This window comes from Polypterus senegalus, chromosome 14, assembly GCF_016835505.1.
Source record: "Polypterus senegalus isolate Bchr_013 chromosome 14, ASM1683550v1, whole genome shotgun sequence".
In the NCBI taxonomy this organism is placed as follows: Eukaryota; Metazoa; Chordata; class Cladistia; order Polypteriformes; family Polypteridae; genus Polypterus; species Polypterus senegalus.
In genome coordinates this window covers 57,908,221-57,931,795 of record NC_053167.1, presented here as the reverse complement: position 1 = coordinate 57,931,795, position 23,575 = coordinate 57,908,221, and the positions used below count along the sequence as shown (strand labels likewise).

At 36.7% G+C, this 23,575-nt stretch overlaps 1 protein-coding gene and 1 long non-coding RNA gene across 6 annotated transcripts in view; one reads left to right on the top strand and one right to left on the bottom strand.

The window, feature by feature from the left end:
• Positions 1 to 2,726, bottom strand: part of LOC120514190 — a 29,595-nt gene extending 26,869 nt beyond the window's left edge. For both annotated transcript variants that reach the window (XR_005630427.1, XR_005630429.1), the window contains exon 1: positions 2,553 to 2,726. This is a non-coding gene — a long non-coding RNA (uncharacterized LOC120514190). The remainder of the gene's footprint in view (positions 1 to 2,552) is intronic.
• Positions 1 to 23,575, top strand: part of hck (HCK proto-oncogene, Src family tyrosine kinase) — a 128,675-nt gene that overhangs the window by 40,868 nt on the left and 64,232 nt on the right. Inside the window, exons 1-3 of one of the 4 annotated variants that reach the window (XM_039734405.1) lie at positions 2,902 to 3,032; positions 10,189 to 10,258; positions 22,403 to 22,436. In XM_039734405.1, coding sequence (XP_039590339.1) covers positions 2,998 to 3,032; positions 10,189 to 10,258; positions 22,403 to 22,436 — 139 coding nt within the window. In that variant the 5' untranslated portion in view covers positions 2,902 to 2,997. Of the gene's footprint in view, positions 1 to 2,901; positions 3,033 to 10,188; positions 10,316 to 22,402; positions 22,437 to 23,575 lie in introns of those variants that run through there. The other 3 variants (XM_039734403.1, XM_039734406.1, XM_039734404.1) reach the window with 3 other exon arrangements.

Sequence of the window (23,575 nt, the reverse complement as noted above, 5' to 3'; positions counted from 1 at the left end):
CCTGTCCCGCCAAAGATAATGGTGGGGTTTTCTCTTTTTTTCCACTTCCTTGGTTGACAAGTTGTTACTTCCACTTCATTTCCAACTTCAAGCTCCCCTGGCTGAGGGAAGGAGGCTTCTTTTAAAGGGTGGCCCTTAACTGCTTCTGGGGTCACAAGCAATTGGCTGACCACCTGTTCCTTGTCATACTTTTGTCTGTTTAAAGGGCCAGGCACAATTATATTTCACTATAATTTGGGATTAGCTTCCTTGTGGCTGGGAGGACTAATAGGTATTCTCTATTCCTCCTTTGGCCACCACAATTACTTCATCTCAGATGGGCTCTCCAGTCCCCCTTATCTCTCCTTTGTGTGGCAACTGGGCAGCAGTCCAGAGCAGTACCTGAATGGCATCTTGGCTTCGTATCTGACCATTGGTCCCTACCAGCTCCCAGAGAGCACAAGAAAATCCTTGCAGTGCACCGCTATGCTCTGCTGACCTTTATAAGTGTAAAGAAAAGAAAGAAAGAAAACACAAATTGTTTTACAGCACATGTGTGCTTTAATCTGCTTTATACTTCACTGATGATGCAGTTCAGAACAACAGTCACATCCTCAGGGCATATCAGCATCCCCTGGGACTGATGTTATACATCAACAGAGTTCAGTGATTAAGACCATAAAAAGACAGTTTCACAAATTTAAGTTTAATACAAGTATGCATGAATTTTGGAATGTTTTTTCCCTCACCAGCTGAATTTCAGGGAGGTGTATTATGTCTTAAATGGGTTGTTTATAAGTGCAATATGTTACAAAGGCTGCTTTCACAAAAGACCTGTTTGACCATCAGTCAGTCATTCTTTAACCCTCTTAGTCCTGAATAGGGTCGTGGGGAGTTCTGGAACCTATCCCGGCTAGCATAGGGCGCAAGGCAGGAACAAGCCCTGGACTGGGTGCCAGACCATCTCAAACACACCCATAGCACACATTATGGCCAATTTAATGCTACTAATCCACCTAACCTGCATGTCTGTAGTCTGTGGGAGGAAACCAGAGCACCCGGAGGAAAACATGCAATCTCCATGCAGGGAGGACCTAGGATGTGGACCTTGGTCTCCTTATGGTGAGGCAACAGTGCCATCGTGCCACCCCCTGTTTGACTCTTTTTAATTTTAAAAGACTTTAATATAACAGATATAAAGGTCAGATAATGAATATTAATTAGGTATTATGTAGGGCACAATAAGATATAGAGTACTTCACTCTGTAGGACTGAAGAAAATTCTGGCTGAATAGACTAGGGATGAAGAATGTGCTACAATGTATTTTTTTAACCTCAGAAGTGAGTCATCGCCTTTTGCTTCCAACCTTTAGGTGGAATATTATTAAATACTCATCTTTTGGGATCAGCTGAACATTCACTTTGATCCCGGCCAGGCTGATACTAAAAGGGTCAAGAGGTTAACCATAAAGAACTAACTGGTCCTAAAGGTTTTTCCTTCTTTTGACTGCAAGCAAAATTACAGCTTTGCTCCAAACTTTTATTTCCGCAATTACCGTCTAAGTAGTCCAAATCCCTTAGGGTCTAGGGGTAACGGGTATGTGTTTTAGCCTTGAGATGCTGTTTATCTTTGCCTTGTGGCCATGCAGCTAATCAGGGAAAGATGTCTAGGGCTAACCTTTTAATTGAAGTGATATGCACTTGTTTTGGCTCAACCTCTGTAGAAAACTTTCTTTAGGGGATACATTAAGTACAACAGTACCCCTGTGGGTACATTATATTTTCTGCATATGATCTTCTTTGTCCTAAAGTAAGCCCATTCTCTAATATTTTTTCCTGTTGTATTTCTTACATACTCCTTAATAATTTTTCTAAAGTGTATTACTAGATTTCTATAGCTCTGCAAATGTATCTTGTTGTATTTTAAGTGAGATACAGAAGATGTGGCAACCAGAAGGTACACACTAACATTGATGCTTGAATGTATTTATTTTAGAGAACACTTAGCAGCATCACAGTTCAGTGCAAGATGAATGAAATATTGGGCAGCACGTGTATTAAGAACAGAAATAGAAGGCACAGGAAATTGACTAGTCTAACCAAAGTCAAGGTTACAGTGAAATAGTGACAGAATAAACAGCAGATATGACATCCAGTGGAAAGATGTTGTCTTCGTACCTCAAATGAATGCTTAGAGTAAGCCAAATATCGAATAGGAATTAGGTAAAAGTACACATCATAAAGCTAAATGAAAGTTTGTTAAGAGAAAGGTACATATGATTTGAAAATTAGAGTAAGGGGGCATTTTGTATGTTTATGTGAGTGAAATCGTGTACACCATCATCGGTTTGGTAGATTATTATGATTATAATTATAAAACATAGGGCAGATGGCCAACCTGGTATAGTAGTTACTTTTTGTACTATAAGTGGAGTGTTAGTAATTCCTGCTAAGCAATTAATATAGAAATGCATTTTAAAGGTAGTAAAGGTGAAGTGGTATCTGCGTCTAAGACTAAATGAATCATTCACTCATTTTGACAGCTCATATTCATAAATGAATCAGAGACTTACCTGCAGCTTAGATGTCACTGACCACAGAAGTGGATGTTGGTAGGAGGCGATGTTTATGAAGAACAAATTCAGGCTCCTTGAGGTTTGCCAGAAACTGTATAAAAAATGCTTATTTTTAGAAAAGCCTTGAATAAAGTTTTCATAGCTATGTTACTGGTTATACCATGGGTGGCTGAAGTGTATCCTTGTTGTCAAAGTCAGATTGATTTACAACATCTAAGAATGCAGTGGTGCTTTATCATTGGTAAATTGCTGTAACCTCAGTTCCGCCCAAATGACATATTATGCCTGTCTCATTGTTCATACCACCCTCTCTAGAATTTTCTTACATTTATAATTCACATGCATCAGCCCTCCACCCCCAATTCCCCATACACCAGAAAACAACACCCTAGCTTTGGTCTGTCTCCAGCAAATCCTACAAACCGTACAGACATCTAGAACAATGGCCTTCCAACGACTTCAGGTGATGATCAGCAGGTATGTTGTGTTTTTTTAAATAAATACTATTTACAGCTGTTGAAAATGATAAGGCATAAAGTCATGATCACCTAAGAGAACTATAACAAGTAGCTCAAAATTTTTAAAGGGCATCAAAGTGAGTCTCATATGATGCTGTAATTTTAACTCATCTTTCCCAATAGTAAGCATGCTTTTTAGGGCTATATCTTTTTATCCTGTATAATGCAAATGGTGAACAATGTTCTAATTGAGTAATCAATCACTATAGAGGGGTGAATATAGTAAAATGCATTACGTAAATACTTAAAAGAAGCTGTCATCCATCCCAGTAGGAGTTCACCTGCCAAACATCACTATATTTAAAACTTAGGATGTAAATCACAAATAGTGATGAGTCAGTATTGATAAAGTGATTAGCAGTGGGTCAGCAATGATTCCAGGTGTTTGTAATTTAGGAATATTGATTAAAAAACAATCCTAGTAAATCCTATTTGTTGTTTAACAATACTTTGATAATTACCATTTGCCAAGAGAGGCTTCTGGCTACATAATCACGATGAAATTTGGATAAATGGATAATGTAAGAAGTGTATATGAAAAATTAGTTTATTGTATGCACATTTAGATACAGTATCAATGAAAGATTTTTATTACAAATTATACTCACTGATATTTTGTAATGTTCTGTTTTTCCATAAAAACAAATGGACATGAAAATGTAGACAATTACTGTTTCTAAAAATCATCAACACCTTAAAATATACTGATACTCTCTGCCTAATGAACTAAATGCTATGCACTATCAGTATTTTAATTAAACAAACTTATAAAGACACTATTCTTATATTTTGTTTAACCTGGGTTATTATCTTATGGTACTTTGCTTAACTTGGCAACACTGTGAGTGATCTGGGTACAATTCCCTCTCTAGACATTTCCTCAGAACGTTTGTATATTCTGTTCAAGTTCATGTAATGTTTCTCAAGTTACTTCAATTTTTTTCCAGTATCACTGTGATATACAGTACATGTTATGTTATATGGCATTACTGTTACATGTTTGGTGAGAATATGTTAACTGTGATGAACTGGTATCCCCTCCAGCACTGGTGTCTGTCTTACTCTTGACGCTGATGGGATAGGCTCCAGTTCCACTTGATTGCATAATGTTGAAAGCAGTTTCAGAAAACATGTCAATGAATAGATAGATCAAGAATATACAATGTAGAAATATTGTCAACTTTCTATAATATCGAGAACTGTTGTAACCCATAGTTGTTAAATAAATGAGCAGAATGTAGGTAATACTTATATATTAGGAAAATAAATACCAAATTAATAAAAAATTGTATAGAATGTATATGCACCATCTATTTAGGTGTTCTTGTAGATTCTGCCAAACTGATGAGCTTTGTTATATTTTGCTAATGCGTATGTGACTTTTATTGTGGCACAGAGACACTCTGCATATTCTGCCCATTTTTAGATGAGTTTGCTGCACTTACCCCTGTTCTTTATCAAATCCCATATTGGCACAGTGTATGTATGTGTAAGTGTACCCCACGGTAAACAGATATCCCTTCCAGATCTATATGGGAGACAGATATCAGGTCCAAGAAACCTTACCTTGCAACCCTCTCTGGAACAAACACATTCTCAAAAGGTAATGGGCATGGTCATAACCTATTTTTTTCAGTGATTTCTAAACGTGTTGTTTGTGCATCCTGAACTTAAAATAAAAACTTTTGATCACAAAAAAATTAACGGATGGATTAATGTAGCTATTAAGAGTTGTTGTATGGCTTATTACATTAATGCAGAACTTTAGGCTACCAAGAAAAGGCTGTAGGATTTTCAGAAAAGTTTTGATGATAGGAAAATGGCAGCTGGTTCTGTATTTTACTGTGATGGCTAAAATCATGCAACCACCCACTGTAGACATTGGATTAGTTGGGAATGTAAAGAAATAGATGGACAAGTGAAACTGTACAAATGGCAACTAGATGAAAGTTGGTATCTTAAGGAAGATAAATTAATCATCTATCAAAACCCTGTGTCTACTGTTATAACATATTGCTTTATTTCTGTCTGAACATCTATGTTAATTGCTTCAGTTGTTATAATATTGCTACATATTTTTACTTATTAGAACACTTTTTAGCAGAGTTAACATCTGCAGTATTTATCTGTGCTAAGATTGTTTATGCAATACTTTTTTCACCTTGAAAGATGTATGAGTTGGACAATTTACTTGATTATCTGTTAAAGCAAACCTGTGTATCTGAAGTAGCTTCAGGGAGAATTGAATGCCTTCCAGCAGATATACAAAGCTTTCACTTTTTGACGGACCAGATAAAGGCCTAAAACCATTAAAAACTACCAATGTATCCCCAACCACAAATACCGAGTTGGCTAAATATAGAAATTTCTAGGTGTACTGTATATACATCAACATGAAACTTTCCTTCAAGGGATGAGAGGTGAGGACTGACTTAAGAATGTGTACTGCTTGTAAATAGCTATGAATAAACATATGGTATTTTGCTTTTAAAGTGCTGATTTACAGTTATTTGAGAATGCAAACCAAAAAGAAGAAGTATTTGTGTGCAAGCCTATATGTGTATTTTTATTTTCAATTGGTTTAGTTTCCATTACATGCAATACAGTGAGAAAGAAAGAGCAGCCTTTGCTATCTAAAAGATCTGCTGTATGCTGTTTTTTGCATTCAGTAGCGATTTGGGTAACTGAACAAGATGTCCACCGTATTTATAGCCACACTATTTTCCAATAAAAATGACACTTTTTATCATCTGAGTTAACCACAATTACATATAATGATCAGTATGGTATTTATGTAGCATATTCAGCCATTAAAAATGGAAAAAATGCAATACTTTCATTTTTGTCCAAAACTGGAAAAATAATAAATTATTTATTTAGCAAAATTAGATTTTACTTGACCATTGTCTCATTTGTCAACCACTACATGCAGTTCTGCTAGTTAATGTAAATGTATTAACACTCCTTAAGTTTGCACGGACCTGTCTATTCAGTTCTATTGAATTAATGCAAACACATTTTAAAGTAAACAGCCATAAATACCACCCATTTTGCAAAATATATTTTATTTTTAAACAAAAATGTTAGTCATATATCACCTCTTACACTCCATATTTGATTCAGGGTAAATATTTTTTAAGCAACTGCCTTAAACAAATGAAAAACAAATTGTTTATGTTTTATAATTCCAACGTTTCTACTAAGACATTAATTAATACAGTTCTTTTGTTATAGTTTATTTACATAAATAGTTCTGTTTATTCACCTTCACACATATGAACGTCATTTTTCAGCAACAGTAGTCAACAAAATATGGAAGTATGAATGGCTTTGTACATTTTCCCAATATACTGTAATACTCACCACCTTTAAGGGCAACACGTAGAATCGAGTATGGTTTATTTTCAAAGATCAAAACAAGTTGGAAAAAAATTATCATGTCTAAACATTTAGGTGCATTTAGAGGCTCGGTTAACTATTTTGAAAGAGTCAGTTATCCCATTTTTGTTTAATAAATATTCTTGTTAACAATGAGACATATTCAAAAACAGCAATAACAGTACACATATTAGAAAAGTACATAAAATACATGCTTTTAAATAGCATTTTATAATATCATATAGTTAAAAACGGAGGCCAGGTAAGTCATGTGGTGTCTAAAAGAGCTTTCATAGACACCAGATTTTCATTCAATTTGTTTATTTTCTTTTTAAAGAAGTATTCAGTGCAGAGGCAAAATTAATGCTAAAATCTCAAGTTACAGTACATGAAGCAGAGCAAGTCATTGTAATGCCAAATTTAGTGTCAAAAGAAATATTGAATCATAATGTGAAGATAATGCGCCAGTGAGGTTGTTTTCAGTATAATCCAAATACTGAAGAGAAGTTTATTCACTGTATGCTTAATACACACAGAGCCACGCTTAGGGAGTTTGTTTTCTCTTCCATGCATTTGTAGATAAGTTAAATTTCTTGCAATTTTTACTTTTATTTTCGCAAAGATTTTCTCTTTTACCTAATATTAAGAAAAAGAACAAGCAAACAGGTATGGCAGAGGTCCACACAAGCTACTGCCATCATTTACACACGCTGTTTGTAATTTGTACTGGGAATCCGGTTAGCAGTCAGGAGCAACAACTGGATAGACGAAAGTAGAAAATAAACAAAACACAAAAAGTTGGAATGACCTCTGTCAAGATTTGAAACATGAACTTAATCCATAATTGAAGTCACACAGAATGTTTCTCTGTTTTAATTGAAACAAGTTTGAAAATTCAATGATGCATTTTAATGGAAGATTAATGGAACACTTCTACAGTGCCCTCTATTCAAGATATCTCAATGAAAACTGAATTTTCATGGCAAATATTCTTCAAGAAGAGTAAGTGTTATGAATTACAATAAAATCAACCCTCCAGGAGATGATTTGTTTCATGCACACAGACCGGCAAATACTGTATGATGGCGACAGTAGGAACTTTTTGCATTACATGTGAAAACACCTATAAATCAGTCTACAGTCAGGTCTGTTGTTGGGGAAAAATTAATTCAAAATTTTCAATCATGCAGTAACATTGGATTCGTTTGGATTATGAACCCAGTCGGTGGAGAGCTAGAGTATATCCTCACAGCACTGGATACAAGAGGTTGAATGAACTCTAGACCACAGCAGGAGCATGCACACATCTTGGATTAGTTTTAAAGAATCAGTTAACTTAGTATGAACTTAGAATGGAGTGCTTTATTGGTGCCTTCTATGAAAGGTGTTACACATAAAATTAAGATTAATTCATTCTTTAATTATAGATAAATCATTATTAGATGAAATTAACACTCCATCTGTTGTAACAAGTGTTATAAAAAATAAACTCCTATCTTCCATGGAGAGAACCTGACTGAATCTGGTATACTTTCCATTGAAATGGAAGTATGTGGACAATTTGTGTTTCTAATTTAATTGTGCAGTAGTTGTGCATTTGTAAGGCAAGGTATAATGTTGTGTCCTATAGGAAGGCACAAATTCAAACATGTTTTGTTTGTATATTGTGTTTGAATCAGCTGTTAGAGCTGCAGAAATTTTTAACATTCTCAAGATGAATTAAGCTAGGGTGGCATGGTGGCACAGTGGGTAACGCTGCTGCCTCACAGTTAGGAGGCCTGGGTTCACTTCCCAGGTCCTCCCTGCATGGAGTTTGCATGTTCTCCCCGTGTCTGCATGGGAATCCTCCAGGTGCTCTGGTTTCCTCCCACAGTCCAAAGACATGCAGGTTAGGTGCATTAGTGATCCTAAATTGTGCTTTGTGTGTGTGTGTGTGCACCCTGTGGTGGGCTGGCACCTTGCATGGGGTTTGTTTCCTGCCTTGCCCCCGTGTTGTCTGGGATTGGCTACCTGTGACCCTGTAGTTGGGATATAGCGGGTTGGATAATGGATGGATGAATTAAGCTAAATATAACACAAATGATTTCTATTGACTGTGATGTTTTCATTTTCATTTCATTTTTTACACATAACATGGGGGGATTATTTACTGTTCTTTATGTGCCATACCTGTGCCATTTATTTACCAGACACCAACCACATGTTATTTATGGACAATGCACAGTATGTGAAAGGACAGATAAATACCATTTTCTGAATCTGATTTTTCCATTGTAGTATCAAAGGGTTCCGTAACATATTCTGTTATTAATAGACAAGAAACCAACCCTATCACAAACCATAATCATTTATATTCCTATACTTATACTGGGCCAAATGTGTGGCACTGCATGGTTTTGAACTGTGGGAGGAAATTTGTGGTAAAAATGCAACATTGACACAACATTTTTATCAACCAAGCAGTGCACAGAAATAAAATGTTGAGTTATAACTTTTGAATTTAAGTCAAGGGACGTTATGCTACAAATTATATAATGCACTAGTGAGACCGCAACTGAAATATTTTGTGCAGTTCTGGTCACCAAGGTACAAGAAAGACATAGCAGCACTTAAAGCTGTGCAGAGAATGACAACCAAATGCATCCCAGGACTTAAGGACATGTCCTACTCTGATGGACTGGAGGATTAAACCTGTTTACTCTCAAGCAGAGGAGACAGTATGGGGATCTTTTAAATCCAGAAAGGCATTGATAAAGTAGACCCAGCAACATTTTTTGGCTTAAGGGTGAATCACGTACTCGAGGACATAAGTGGAAATTAAGGGGAACAAACTTTAAAAACATGTAGTTGAAGCAGAAACCTAGACAACCTTTAAGAAGAATCTGAATGAGATTAGCTATTAGCTAAACAAACAGATTTAATGGACGGAATGGTGTCCTATCATTTGTCAGATTTCTTATGTATGTTCTTATGTAACAAAATGAACATATAAAGAAGCCAGCCCCAGCTGGGATTTAAGTTACTATAAGAGAGCAATGCTACTTGCTAATCCACCATGCCACCCCTGTCAATAAAGAACATGTTGTGAATGCAGTTATTTACACAATTACATTGTCTTGAAGCAGCAAAGTTGTTTTAATTTTTGGATTAGATAGATAGATAGATAGATAGATAGATAGATAGATAGATAGATAGATAGATAGATAGATAGATAGATAGATAGATAGATAGATAGATAGATAGATAGATAGATAGATAGATAGATAGATAGATACTTTAGACAGCAATGGCAAGAATCCAGAAACCAGTCCCTGCATGCAGTACCAGTCCATTACAAGGCACACTCACACAAACTAAACCAATTTAAAGATACAAATCAACCTGTGATATAAAGTCAAATTTGAGTGATTCAATGAGTTTTGCCTTTCAGAGATGATTGGTAATTGTAGTGATGTTGTTCTTTCTTCTCTTACTATCAGGCAGTACATGTCATTAAATCTTTTCATTATGCTTGTAAAGTGCCACAACAGCTGCTATCAATGCTAAGACAACTCCTCTCTTAACAACAGAATTGATCACAGCGCAATTGAACAAATAATTGCTCATGCCAAAGTTAAATCTAAGGGTAAATTATATGAAGAAAATTTTCATTGAAATGTTCAAAGAATTACCAGTTCAGTTCTTTTCTTTGACAGATACAGAATATTAAACATTTTGTCTCCTGTTTTGGTTTTCAGGAAAATGGGATGTGTTAAATCGAAAGATGACCATGAATCCAGTGGTAACAAGAGCTCAAAAACAGATCCAGTACGTAAATCTCCTCAAGCTCATTATGTGAAAGATCCCACGTCTGGTAATAAGACAGTAAGTAGGAATCCATATATATGTGTTGTTTGGTGGGAATTTTTGTTGGAAATCCTGCTATTAACAACCATCCCAACATTTTTTTTTTATTTCCCTATGCCTTTAGCTGTTACTAGGTTGTGTGGAGCACTTGTGAACCACAAACCAAACTCTCCTGGACAAGTAAAAAGGAAGCCAATAGAGGCAGTGTTACAGAAAAGAAAATGTATAATGTGCAGCCTAAAAGCTTCATATATATATATATATATATATATATATATATATATATATATATATATATATATATATATATATATATATATATATATATATATATACATACAGTATACAGTGTATCTGGAAAGTATTCACAGCGCATCACTTTTTCCACATTTTGTTATGTTACAGCCTTATTCCAAAATGGATTAAATTAATTTTTTTCCTCAGAATTCTACACACAACACCCCTTAATGACAACGTGAAAAAAGTTTATTTTTGCAAATGTATTAAAAATTTAAAAACTGAGAAATCACATGTACATAAGTATTCACAGCCTTTGCTCAATACTTTGTCGATGCACCTTTGGCAGCAATTACAGCCTCAAGTCTTTTTGAATATGATGCCATAAGCTTGGCACACCTATCCTTGGCCAGTTTCGCCCATTCCTCCTTGCAGCACCTCTCAAGCTCCATCAGATTGGATGGGAAGTGTCGGTGCACAGCCATTTTAAGATCTCTCCAGAGATGTTCAATCGGATTCAAGGCTGGGCTCTGGCTGGGCCACTCAAGGACATTCACAGAGTTGTCCTGAAGCCACTCCTTTAATATCTTGGCTGTGTGCTTATGCGTCGTTGTCCTGCTGAAAGATGAACCTCGCCCCAGTCTGAGGTCAAGAGCGCTCTGGAGCAGGTTTTCATCCAGGATGTCTCTGTACATTGCTGCAGTCATCTTTCCCTTTATCCTGACTAGTCTCCCACTTCCTGGCACTGAAAAACATCCCTACAGCATGATGCTGCCACCACCATGCTTCACTGTAGGGATGGTATTGGCCTGGTGATGAGCGGTGCCTGGTTTCCTCCAAACGTCACGCCTGGCATTCACACCAAAGAGTTCAATCTTTGTCATATCAGACCAGAGAATTTTGTTTCTCATGGTCTGAGAGTCCTTCAGGTGCCATTTGGCAAACTCCAGGCGGGCTGCCATGTGCCTTTTACTAAGGAGTGGCTTCCATCTGGCCACTCTGCCATACTGGCCTGATTGGTGGATTACTGCAGAGATGGTTGTCCTTCTGTAAGGTTTTCCTCTCTCCACAGAGGACATTTGGAGCTCTGACAGAGTGACCATCAGGTTCTTGGTTACCTCCCTGACTAAGGCCCTTCTCTTCCGATCGCTCAGTTTAGATGGCCGGCCAACTCTAGGAAGAGTCCTGGTGGTTTTGAACTTCTTCCACTTATGGATGATGGAGGCCACTGTGCTCATTGGGACCTTCAAAGTAGCAGAAATTTTTCTGTAACCTTCTCTAGATTTGTGCCTCGAGACAATCCTGTCTTGGAGGTCTACAGACAATTCCTTTGACTTCATGCTTGGTTTGTGCTCTGACATGAACTGTCAACTGTGGGACCTTATATATACAGGTGTGTGCCTTTCCAAATCATGTCCAATCAACTGAATTTACCACAGGTGGACTCCAATTAAGCTGCAGAAACATCTCAAGGATGATCAGGGGAAACAGGATGCACCTGAGCTCAATTCTGAGCTTCATGGCAAACGCTGTGAATACTTATGTATATGTGCTTTCTCAATTTTTTTATTTTTAATACATTTGCAAAAATCTCAAGTAAACTTTTCTCACGTTGTCATTATGGGGTGTTGTGTGTAGAATTCTGAGGAAAAAAATGAATTTAATCCATTTTGGAATAAGGCTGTAACATAACAAAATGTGAAAAAAGTGATGCGCTGTGAATTCTTTCTGGATGCACTGTATATATAATGTGCATGTATATATACACACAGACAGTTTTTTTCAAAAAGTTGGGTAGATGAGTGAAACTGTTGCCTCACAGCTTCATAGTTCTGGGTTCAAATCACAATCCACCCACTATCTTTATTTAGTTTGCACACTCTTACCATGACTGTGTGGGTTAATGTGTGTGTGTGATAGAGAGAGAGAGAGAAAGAGTGGGTACAGTGATGGACTTGGACCATATCTAGTGCTAATAGGATTGGTGATGCACCAACATTGATGGACTGAAAGCCAGAAGTCTACGTGACCATCATCATCATGTCCTTCCATGAAAACCCTAAATACAAAGAGGACTATTTGACTAATGTTAGGTAGATTGCCCAGAGGGGACTGGGCGGTCTCTTGGTCTGGAACCCCTACAGATTTTATTTTTTCTCCAGCCTTTGGAGTTTTTTGTTTTTCTGTCCACCCTGGCCATCGGACCTTACTCTTATTCTATGTTAATTAATGTTGACTTATGTTTATTTTTTATTGTGTCTTCTATTTTTCTATTCATTTTGTAAAGCACTTTGAGCTACATATTTTTTGTATGAATATGTGCTATACTGTATAAATAAACGTTGATTGATTGATTGATAAGAGACCAACATATGGATAGTCTTTGTTATACAATTGATAATGGAGTGATTTTTAAAAGGAATGGTAGACAAACTCTCTTATGTTCATCATTTTAACTCTTTATACTGTATTTTTAATAATGGAAAAAATGGTTAGATTATAGTTTTCTTTTTCATATAAGGATAGGTACCAAATGAATACCATGGTCTTAGGAGTTGCTTTATTGCCTAAGAGTCCTAAAGTCACTTGTGTCAGATAATGCCATACACTACTGTGCATTCAGATCCCTTTTAACTTACTGAAACACCCAGAAATCCCATCTGCTGTTTCAGTAGCAGCATGTCTCATGATATTCTTGTTGTCAAAGGGTACATTTATTTTTCATACTTTATGTGCCCCACTTTATTTGCCAACAATGTACTGTAATAGCATGTTTAAGTTGTGAAAACTGATCTGCATTGGCTGATGATACACCCCTTACATACAGCATTATTATTCATTAAATTGACAGGTTAGAAGTGATTTAGGGCAAAAGGGAGATCAAGTCTGGGATGTCTATTGTAATAAAAATAGAAAAAATAAAGCTGAGATATAAGATGTTAGTATACATTTGCACAATACCAAAAAAGATGGTTATTTATTGGTGGCCTCTTTTTCTACATTATTATGTGGAGATTATCCCAGTGACAATCTTAATACCACTGCTTGAACCGACTCTGCATCCTATGCAAAGGTGTACATCAGGAGCAACTGAAGCCAACAGAAAACAAACACCAATTAGCCCTCCATGGGCCCAGGTAACCTGTGTGACACCAGTCTGAGCAAGAGGGGTAGCTTCCAGTCTCTGAAACTAGATATGACACTTTCAGATGTGTTTTCAAGCTATTTGTAATGTTTAAATGCTGTGACAAACATGTATTCATATTTATCATATTTCCATTTAGATTTTGCATGACTCCTTAAGGTCTGTTTAGATTCAATGATAAAACATTTAGAAAGCACCATGAAAATATGTAATTTTTCAATAATCAACAACATTTATTTATATGATACATTTTCATAGAACAATGTAGCACAAAGTGCTTTACAGGTTGTCAAAGAGAAAGTTACAAAAAATTAAAAACAGTTAAGATAAGGCAATATATTAAAGAATAAGTAACAACATAACAAGGTAAGATGGACAGAAAACACAAAAGAAACCTCTATTTAGGCTGCAGAATAAAAACAGTCTGCTGGGGTTCCAATGCCAAAAGACTGCCGAAGACTACCTAACATAAATTTCCTAAATCAGACCTCTTAGTTTTCATGTTTCACATGATAGGATTTGATGAAGTTGGTCTTATGGACAGCTGAGACACCCACCTTCATTCCGTCATCTCAGGGGGCTACATGGTGCCTTGATCAGGTGGTGGTGATCAAAATTGCCACCACAGAAGAACCAGGAAAGACGGCAGAGAATAGTGGGGATTTGTACAGATTGCAGATCCCTGAAGAATATGATAACTCTGTATCCATATAGTGTATTAGAAATATATCTGAAATGTAACTATGAGAAAGCCATACTAAAATAATAGTCTTTTAGCAGTTTTTAAAAATGTTACACAAAATATTAGCCTGGCGAATCTCTATAAATAAAGTGATTTTAGATGCATAAAAGCAAAAGGCTGCCTCACCACTTCTTTTAACCTTGGCTCTATGAATTATAAGCGAGTTGAAGTGTAGGGGGATAGGCATTCCAAAATATAGGACGGAGCAAGATTGTTTAATGTTTTATAAACCATTGGTAGTATTTTAAAGTCAATTCTGAATGACCAATGCATTAATACTAGTGAGGTGCTGAATTGTTCTTTTTCTAGTTAAGATTCTGGCTGCTGCATTCTATTCTAATTGTAACCAATTGATGTCTTCCTTGGGTAATCGTATTAGGAGTGCATTGCATTAACCTAATTGACTAAAATCAAACCAGTGAATACTTTTTTCAGTGTTTTGTACAGTTATAAGAGGTCCAACTTTTGCTATATTCCTTAAGTGAAAAAATGCAGTCCTTGTAATATGGTTAATATGAGATTTAGAGTTTAGGTCAGAGTCAATGATTACCCCTAAATTCTTTACTTAAGCCTTTATTTTTAAACCTAAGGGATCAAGTTTATTTCTAATGCCCTTCTCTATATCCATATTTGCCAATCACTAAGATTTCTGTTTTTTTCCTTATTTAGTTTGAGAAATTACTACAAATCTATTCAGAAATACTGCTAAGACATTGGATCAGAGAGCCAATTGGTAAATAAAGCTGTGTGTCATCTGCATAGCTGTGAAAGCTCACCTTGTGTTTTGAGATAATCTGATCTAATGGAAGCATGTAAATTGAAAAGCGCAGAGGACCCAGAATAGATCCTTGTGGTGCACCATATACAATATCATGAGTCTCGAAGTACAATGACCACAACTAACAAAGAATTTTCTACCTGTTAAGTAAGACTGAAACCAATTTAAGACGCTGCCAGAGAGTCCCACCCATTGTCTAAGATGATTTATAAGAGTACTAAGGTATATGGTGTCAAATGCTGCACTCAGGTCTAAGAGAACATAAACAGATATGTGGCCTCTGTCTGTATTAAGATGCAGATTATTCACTACTTTAACCAGCTCAGTTTCTGTATTATGGGTTGTTCTAAAATCTGACTGAAACTTGCCAAGATTATAATGCTTATTCAGGTAATCATTAAGCTGCTTAATAACTGCCTTTTCTAAAACTTAAGAAAGGCTGGTTAGAAATTGGTCTAAAATTGTTAGACAAAGGAATTTTTCTTGAGCAGGAGTTTAACAACTGCAGTCTTTAGACAGTCAGGGAAGACCCCCGCATGTTATAATGAGTATGTTAATTTCAAGGACAAGTATAAGGACATTAGGTCAGGTATGCAGGTGGAGGGTTTCAACTATGAAATTATTTTATGTAGTTCAGGCCGAACTATTCCAGTAAAAGAATTTAACTCGGTTTAATTGATATGTTGGGATTCAGTTGGATTAACTGTGGGAGGATGTACTACATTATTTCTAATATAATTTGTTTTTAAAAAATATAGCAAAAGCCTCACAAGTTTAACTAATAGTTTTTAAAAGGCATTCCATTGAGTAAGCTGGGTTTAAAAGGTGAGCAATAGTTAAAAATAAAACTCTTGAATTACTAGCATTATCATTTATAGTTTTGGAGAAATAAGACTGCCTCTCAAGGAGGACTATGTTGTTATATTCTTTTATTTTTTTAATTTTTTTTCTTAAATTTTTTCTATTTATGCTCAGCTCTCCAGCATGTTCTCTTTAACTCAGGCTCTCTTTGGGTCTTGCATGGTATAAAAGTGCTGGAGGATTTCTTAACAGTGTTTTCAGGGGCCACTATGTCAGCTGCAGTGCTAACCATAGCATAAAAATGTTCTACCTTACTATTTACACTGTTGGCACTATTAAGGTAAGCACTACAAACGGACTGATTGTTTAGAATATTAACAAACAGTAAAGCTACAGATGTATCAAAATAACATTTTTTAACAATTATGCTTTTCATTAGTTGTAGTTATTACATTACTACATTAAATAATTTTCAAAAATGGTCAGATATACCTACATCCTTGACCTACCTCACGTCAACTTTTAATCCTTTTGAAATCACTAAATCCAACGTGTGAGCTTCCTTATGTGTGGGCTGACTGACATGCTCACTCAAATCAAAAGAGTGCAGTATGCTCAGGAATTCTCTTGCTTTCATGTCACACAGGATTTGACATGAATATTAAAATCGCCTACAATTAGGAACCTGTCACAGTTAGTTATTATTATAGATACTAAGTCTGAGAATTCCTCAATAAAAGATGCATTTTGGAGGTCAATACGAGAGACTGGGAGACTCCATAAGTAACAACAGCAATATACTCAAAAGACATGAAAGTACCAAAACTGGCATTTTTACCATTTAATCGGCTTGCGTAAATACTTGCTAAGCCGCCACCTTTTTTTGCCTTGGCGAACCGAATGAGCAAAGCTATAATTTGGAGGCGCTGTTTCAATTATACTGCCACACCATCTGAACTGAACCATGTCTCACTTAGTGAAGGAAAGTCGCTTTGCTTTAATATTTAGCAGAGCTATAGTCTATGATCTGTTGTTATAGTTCTAATACAGTGCACATCTATAGGTGAAATGGTAATAAGATTATTTATATTTATACCACTTTGTCCGGATGTTTTAGTTAGAACATGATTGGCTATTATAGGGTATAGTGCACATCTTAGGGTGAACTTGCTATAGAATTAACACATCCTAATATGGCATAATAGAAAACATTAATCAAACCAAATGGCAAAGATACAAACAGGATGCTTGATTTGGTTCTGGAGCTTAAGCATCTCTTAAACCTAAACACTCTCATGTTTACATTAACAGAAAGTTAGTTATTAACAGACAGACAAATAACCTGCACTTCTTGACTTTGAATAAACCAAACAAAACAACCATGAAATCTTCTTCTTTGTTTTTCCTGTTAGGGGTCACCACAGCGGAGCATCTGTTTCTATATTTTCTAGTCCTCTGCATTGTGCTCTGTCATATCCACTACCTGCATGTCCTCTCTGACCACATCCATAAATATCCTCATTGCCTGGCAGCTCTATCCTTAGCATCCTTCTCCCAATATACCCAGCATCTTTCCTTTGTACATGTCAAATCTGTCTCCTGTCTTTTCAATAGTGCCGCCATCTCCAACCCATATAATATAGCTGGTCTCACAAATCACTCCTGACACTCTTCTCCACTCATTCCACCTTGCCTGCACTTTCTTATTTACCCCTCTTCCACAGAGATCTTCCGTTACTCTGTACTGTTGATCCCAAGTATTTAAACTCATCCACTATTAGCCAGCTCTACTCCCTGCATCCTCACCATTCCTCTGACCTCCTCTTATTCACACTCATGTATTCTGTCTCAGTCCACCTGACCTTAATTCTTCTCTTCTCTAGGGCATATCTCCACCACTTCAAGGTCTCACTAACCTGCTCCTTACTGTCATTACAGATCACAGTGTCTTCTCCAAACATCATAATCCATGTTGACTTCTGTCTAGTCTTGCCTTCGATTTATCCATCACCATTGCAATTAAGAAAGAGTGCAGAGCCAATCCCTGATGTAATCCCACCTCCACATTGAATGCAACTGTCACTCCTACTGCAGACTTCACCACTGTCACATTTCCCTCGTACAAATCCTTTACAAGTCTTACATACTTCTCTGCCATTCCCAACATCCCCATATAAAACCACAAGTCCACTCTAGACACCCTGTCATATGCTATATAGTCCACAAAGATACAATGCATCTCCTACTGGCCTTCCCTCTATGTCTTCATCAACACCTTCAGAACAAACATTGCATCTATCATGTTCTTTCCCGGCATGAAACCATACTGCTCCTCACTAATCATCATCTCACTTCTTAACCTAGCTTCCACTACTCTTTCCTATAACTTCATGCTGTGGTTGATCAATTTGAATACTCTGTAGTTACTACAATGCTGCACATCACCCGTATTCTTAAAAATTGGTATCAGTACACTTCTTCTCCACTACTCAGGCATCCTGTCATTTTCCAAGATTGCATTAAACAAACTGGTTAAAAACTCCACTGCCATCACTCCTAAACAGCTCCATGGTTCCACAAGTATGTAATCTGGACCAGCATCCTTCCCATTCTTCATCCTCTTCATAGCTGTCCTTGCTTCCTCCTTGCTAATCAGTTAAACTTTCTGGTTCCATGTCATCCAACCTTCTCTCTCTCATTCTGTTCATTCATCAGCCTCTCAAAGTTCTCACTCCATCTATTCAATACACTCTCCTCGCTTGTGACTTGGTTTGTATCATTATCCTTTAAATTCCTAACCTGTTGCTCATGTTTCCCAGCTTGGTCCCTCTGCCTAGCCAATTGGAAAAGGGCCTTTTCTTCCTATTTAGTGTCCAACCTCTCAGACAAATTTTCATTCGCCTTATCTTTAGCCTTTGCTATCTCCTTGTAGTCCTGCCTACTTTCTTCACCTCTCCAATTATCCAGCTTCTTCTTCATCACCAACGTCTTCCTCTACTATACTTACCCATTTCACCACCAGGTTTCCTTGTCCTTCTTCCTTTGTCCAGATGTCACGCCAAGCACCTTTCCAGCTGTCTCCCATACCACTTGTGCTGTAGTTGCCCAGCTATCTGGTAACTCTTCACTGGCACCTTGTGTCTGCCTTACCTCCTCCCTGAACTCTACCTCCTTATAATCTTTCTTTTTCAACTTCCACCATTTGATCATTGGCTTTGCCCTCACTCTCCTCCTCTTCTTGATCTCCAGTGTCATCCTAAACACCACCATCCTTATCAGCCTAACTATGATTTCCCCTCCCATCACTTTGCAGTCTCCAACCTCCTTCAGACTGGCTGTCCTGCATAGGAATCTACGTCTGTGCCTCTTCCTCCGCTCTTGCACATCACCCTATGTTACTCCCTATTCTTAAAATATGTATATTCCACAGACATGTCCATCCTATTTGCAAAATAAACTATCATCTGTCCTTTCTTTCCTTGACATCATTCCTACCCATCACGCCCTCATCTCCTCTGTTCCCTTCACCAACATGTCCATTGAAATCTGCTGCAATCACCAGTCTCTCTTCCTTGGGTACACTCTTCACCACTTCTTCACTCTAGAAATCTTTTTTCTCATCACACCTTCAGTTCCCAGGTGCTTAATCATCACTCTGACAGACACTCTTTTCACCTCCAAAACACTCTTGACATATTTGTCCTCTAGGATAACCTCTACCCCATTTCTCCTCCAATATACACTATGGTAGAATAATTTGAATCTCAGAAACACCAGTCCTTAATCCCCTCCCATCTGGTCTCTTGCATGCACAATATACCAACCTTCCTTCTCTCCATCATACTGTATCACCTAACTCTCTCCCTTTACCAGTTATACTGCCAACATTCAAAGTTCCTACCCTCACTTCCACTCTCCTACCCTTCCTCCTTTCCCCTTGCATCCAGACATGCCTTCCCCCTCTTCTTCACCTACTTCAGTCAACAGTATCTAATTTCCACCAGCACCCTGCTGGCACATACAGGTGGCAGCCATTGTTAACACATGACTCGACCGAACTCTGTATTGTTGTCCGCATATTGATCTGACAAAAGTTTACACCTGATGTAACCCCATTTTTCCAGACTTGGGATTGGCACAAAGAAACACACTGGCTTGTGCATCTCTTGTGACTACGTTAAAAAAAAAAACAAAGACCAAGAAAATATGCATTATAAAATCAATACACCTCCAGAATATACATCTGGTTGTTTTAATAGGTTACTATAAGGCACTTTTCCAGAAATAAAAGTACATTAGCAGGATGAAATACACACCTTCATATACGTAGTATTGTGCTGACCATTTTACCAACAGTGGTGCATTTTTTATTATGATGTTCACACTGCACAGTTTCTTGTTATTTATTTTATATTTGATTCGGAGAGGCAGATTTTTTAAATACTGTAATGCACCTAGCCAAAATTAGGTCTGAAATAATGAAATAGTCTGAGTTAGTATAATACATCCTAATTTAGAGTGTGCATAATTTGTGTTCTTCAATTTAAATGTTTAAGGGCAAAAATTTGTGACTATAATAGAATTTTGTCATTTTTCACTCTCTGATATAGGTCTGTAAGGGACTAGATCCCTAATAAAGGATCAGTAATCAAAAACAACATCATATTCATAATCACTGAAGTTGAAATAGTTTAAAACAATACCCTCCGTCAACAAAAATGGGTCACTAATTAAGAAAAGGGTTAGAATGAAAACCTGCAGCCCTCCAGGACTGGAGTTTGAGATCCCTGCTCTACATGCTTACAGTATATTTAAAACGTTATGGTAGTGGCTCTTATAGGTCTAGGACCACTGGTAAAGAATCAAATAAAAATATTACAGTGTTTGTGATTAGCAACCTAAATAGTATAAAGCAGCACTCCACACGCCTATATCAGTGATGCACATTTTAAAAATATTTTGTGCAAAAGGGTCATTTTGAATCCTCATACCCAATTATGGGGTGAGCCTCTGGGGTCAATTAATGTAGCAGGCACAAGTCCTTCTGATGATCTTTGCTGAAGACACTCATTGGTTTATTCTTTATCATAAGGGTGTACTTTCCTGCTAAAATGTGGTCTAAAATGGATTAAAAATTAGGGGTTTTCGGGTCAAGAGGACCAAAAATAGTGGAGAACCCACAAAAGCTTGGCATCTTGCAGAACTGAACACCAAGACAATTGAATTGTACATCATGTGTGGAAGTTTTGACATCAGAATATCTGAAGGGATTTCAAAGAATTCAGAAGTAATTCTTTTGAGCACATATGAGTGAATTCAAGCTAATCCACTTTTAAATTGTGAATGGATATAAAATAAAACAAGTATGTGGCCATACCAAGTTTTTTTACTAATGTAGATACTGGAATTTGTGGGTCACCCCAATTGTCATGCAAAATGACAGTTTGCTATCAAAAAAAGTTTAATATCAAATCAAATAAGGTGCAGAATCTCTATTTTGACATAGAGGGGATTCATAGATTTCAAGTTACAAATATCTGAAACTGGTCAGTTCTGTATTAACATTTTTATAAGACTTGTTTTGCAGTCATGTGAGGTTTGCTTTCTAGTTCTTAGTTATGATTTAATACGTTTTATTTTGTTCAGCTAGATTGTTGACTAGTTCTGCCCACCCTGCAGTGGTAAAAATACAATTCAGGTTAAGGACAGAGATATCATATGCACTAGTTTTACCTCAATTTCACTTTATGGCTGCATATTACTAAAAGAGAAAATCCCATTTATTGCTGACAGGATGAATGTCACAATCTGTCTTCTGCTTCCGAGAAACATCATGCAAATTATGGAAATGAGGAAGTAGGATATTTGTGAATAATTTGCCTTCATCATTCAAAGACTGCTGTGCTTATTCCATTTCATATCCATTAATTGGACTCCTATTATGATTTAACTGGATTTAATATAGTTAATGATGCTGAAATTGTGTCACAAAAAGGAAACCTAGAGCCAACTTGAACTTTGAACCCAAATACCTAGAAATGTGAAACAGAGATAACAATCAGGCCGATTACTGTTTATACTAAATATCTCATGATGCTTGTGGTGAAGCTGATATTCACTGTTAATAGCCTTTTTTACCTTATGTACAGAAAATCTAAAATGTATGATAAATGGTGGAATTTAAATTTTGCTGCTTTTTTAATATCAGTCTTTTTAAAATTGGCGTTAAAATTCCCCATTCTCCCAAAAATTAATCTTGAAATAGATGATAAGAAAAGAGATGGATGGATGAATGGAGTAAAATAAATAGAACAGATGAAAAGAACCAATATTTGTTGCAATATTAGATAAATGTGTAGGAATTTGCATAAAATAAACACAAAATGTTTATTTTCCCAACAGCCTTCTGGCAGCTTACCAAACCCTGGAAAAGACAGTAAGTATTGGAGAAAATATTTCTTTCTTTCTTTCTTTCTTTCTTTGATGGGTCACCCTTGTAATTATTGTATATGGCTTACTTTAGGTCATTTTGTATTGTTCAGTTAAGGAAGGGATGTAATCCTCTTCTCTAAAGCATTATATAACTAAGAGAAAAAATGGTTGAAACTGATAAAAATGCCATTTTGTTTCAGTCTTGCAAGATGCAATAGAAAATGAAATCAGACATGACAGCAGTTCCCCTTTAACTTCTATAAATAGTAGTGGTTTGGTTGAGCCACCAAAATAAATCAGAAGTGTAAAATGCTAGTAATAACATTAGTGTCTTCTAGAAATATCAAACTGTAGCTCAATGTGTAATAATGTGCTATACACTATACACTGTATAAATGTATATCACGGATAAGATGTCACAGCAAGTACTGTATTTAATTTGGGCACTTGAGTGCTGAACCTCTGCTATTTGGGAATAATGTCCCATGGTCAATCATCTGTGATCTAGAGGGCGCAATGGACCCATTCAGAGCTGAGGGTGATGTGAACAAAATGGAACACATCACCTTTAAAAATGTCAAGTCTACTAGCTTTGTGCAGGTGAGTGAAATGCAGCAAAGAAGCTGCTCCATGTGGAGGAATTAAAGTATTTTGGGCCAGGGTTCTGTTTACAAGTGAGTGTAAAGATGATTGTGGTGAGTATGCTCTGTGGGTGTCTCCTACTTTAGGGACACTGGGCTTAGCCCACTGGGGTGAAATTCAAGGTAGACGTAGAGCACTGAAAGCATAATATACTTGATGTGGCCTGAAAGAACATAAAGTTTCTCCAGAAAGAGCCCTACTGTGGTTAAGTATAGCAAAGTACAGTATTCATTACTGAATGTATTACTACAGCAGCAAACATAAACAACGAGATGAAACTATCAAAATGTATATAGTATAGCATGTTGCCACTACTGTACATCCAACATTAATGAAAAGGAGCGTGCAGTGAAGTGTTTAGTAAAATGTCCAGGAATGAGAGGTATAAAAAGTAAACATCAAAGTAAACATAGAAGAATTGTTTATTTTTATATCAGACAGATCTGACAAGCACTAGACCTGGGGCCTCATGTATAAATGGTGCGTATGCACAGAAATGTT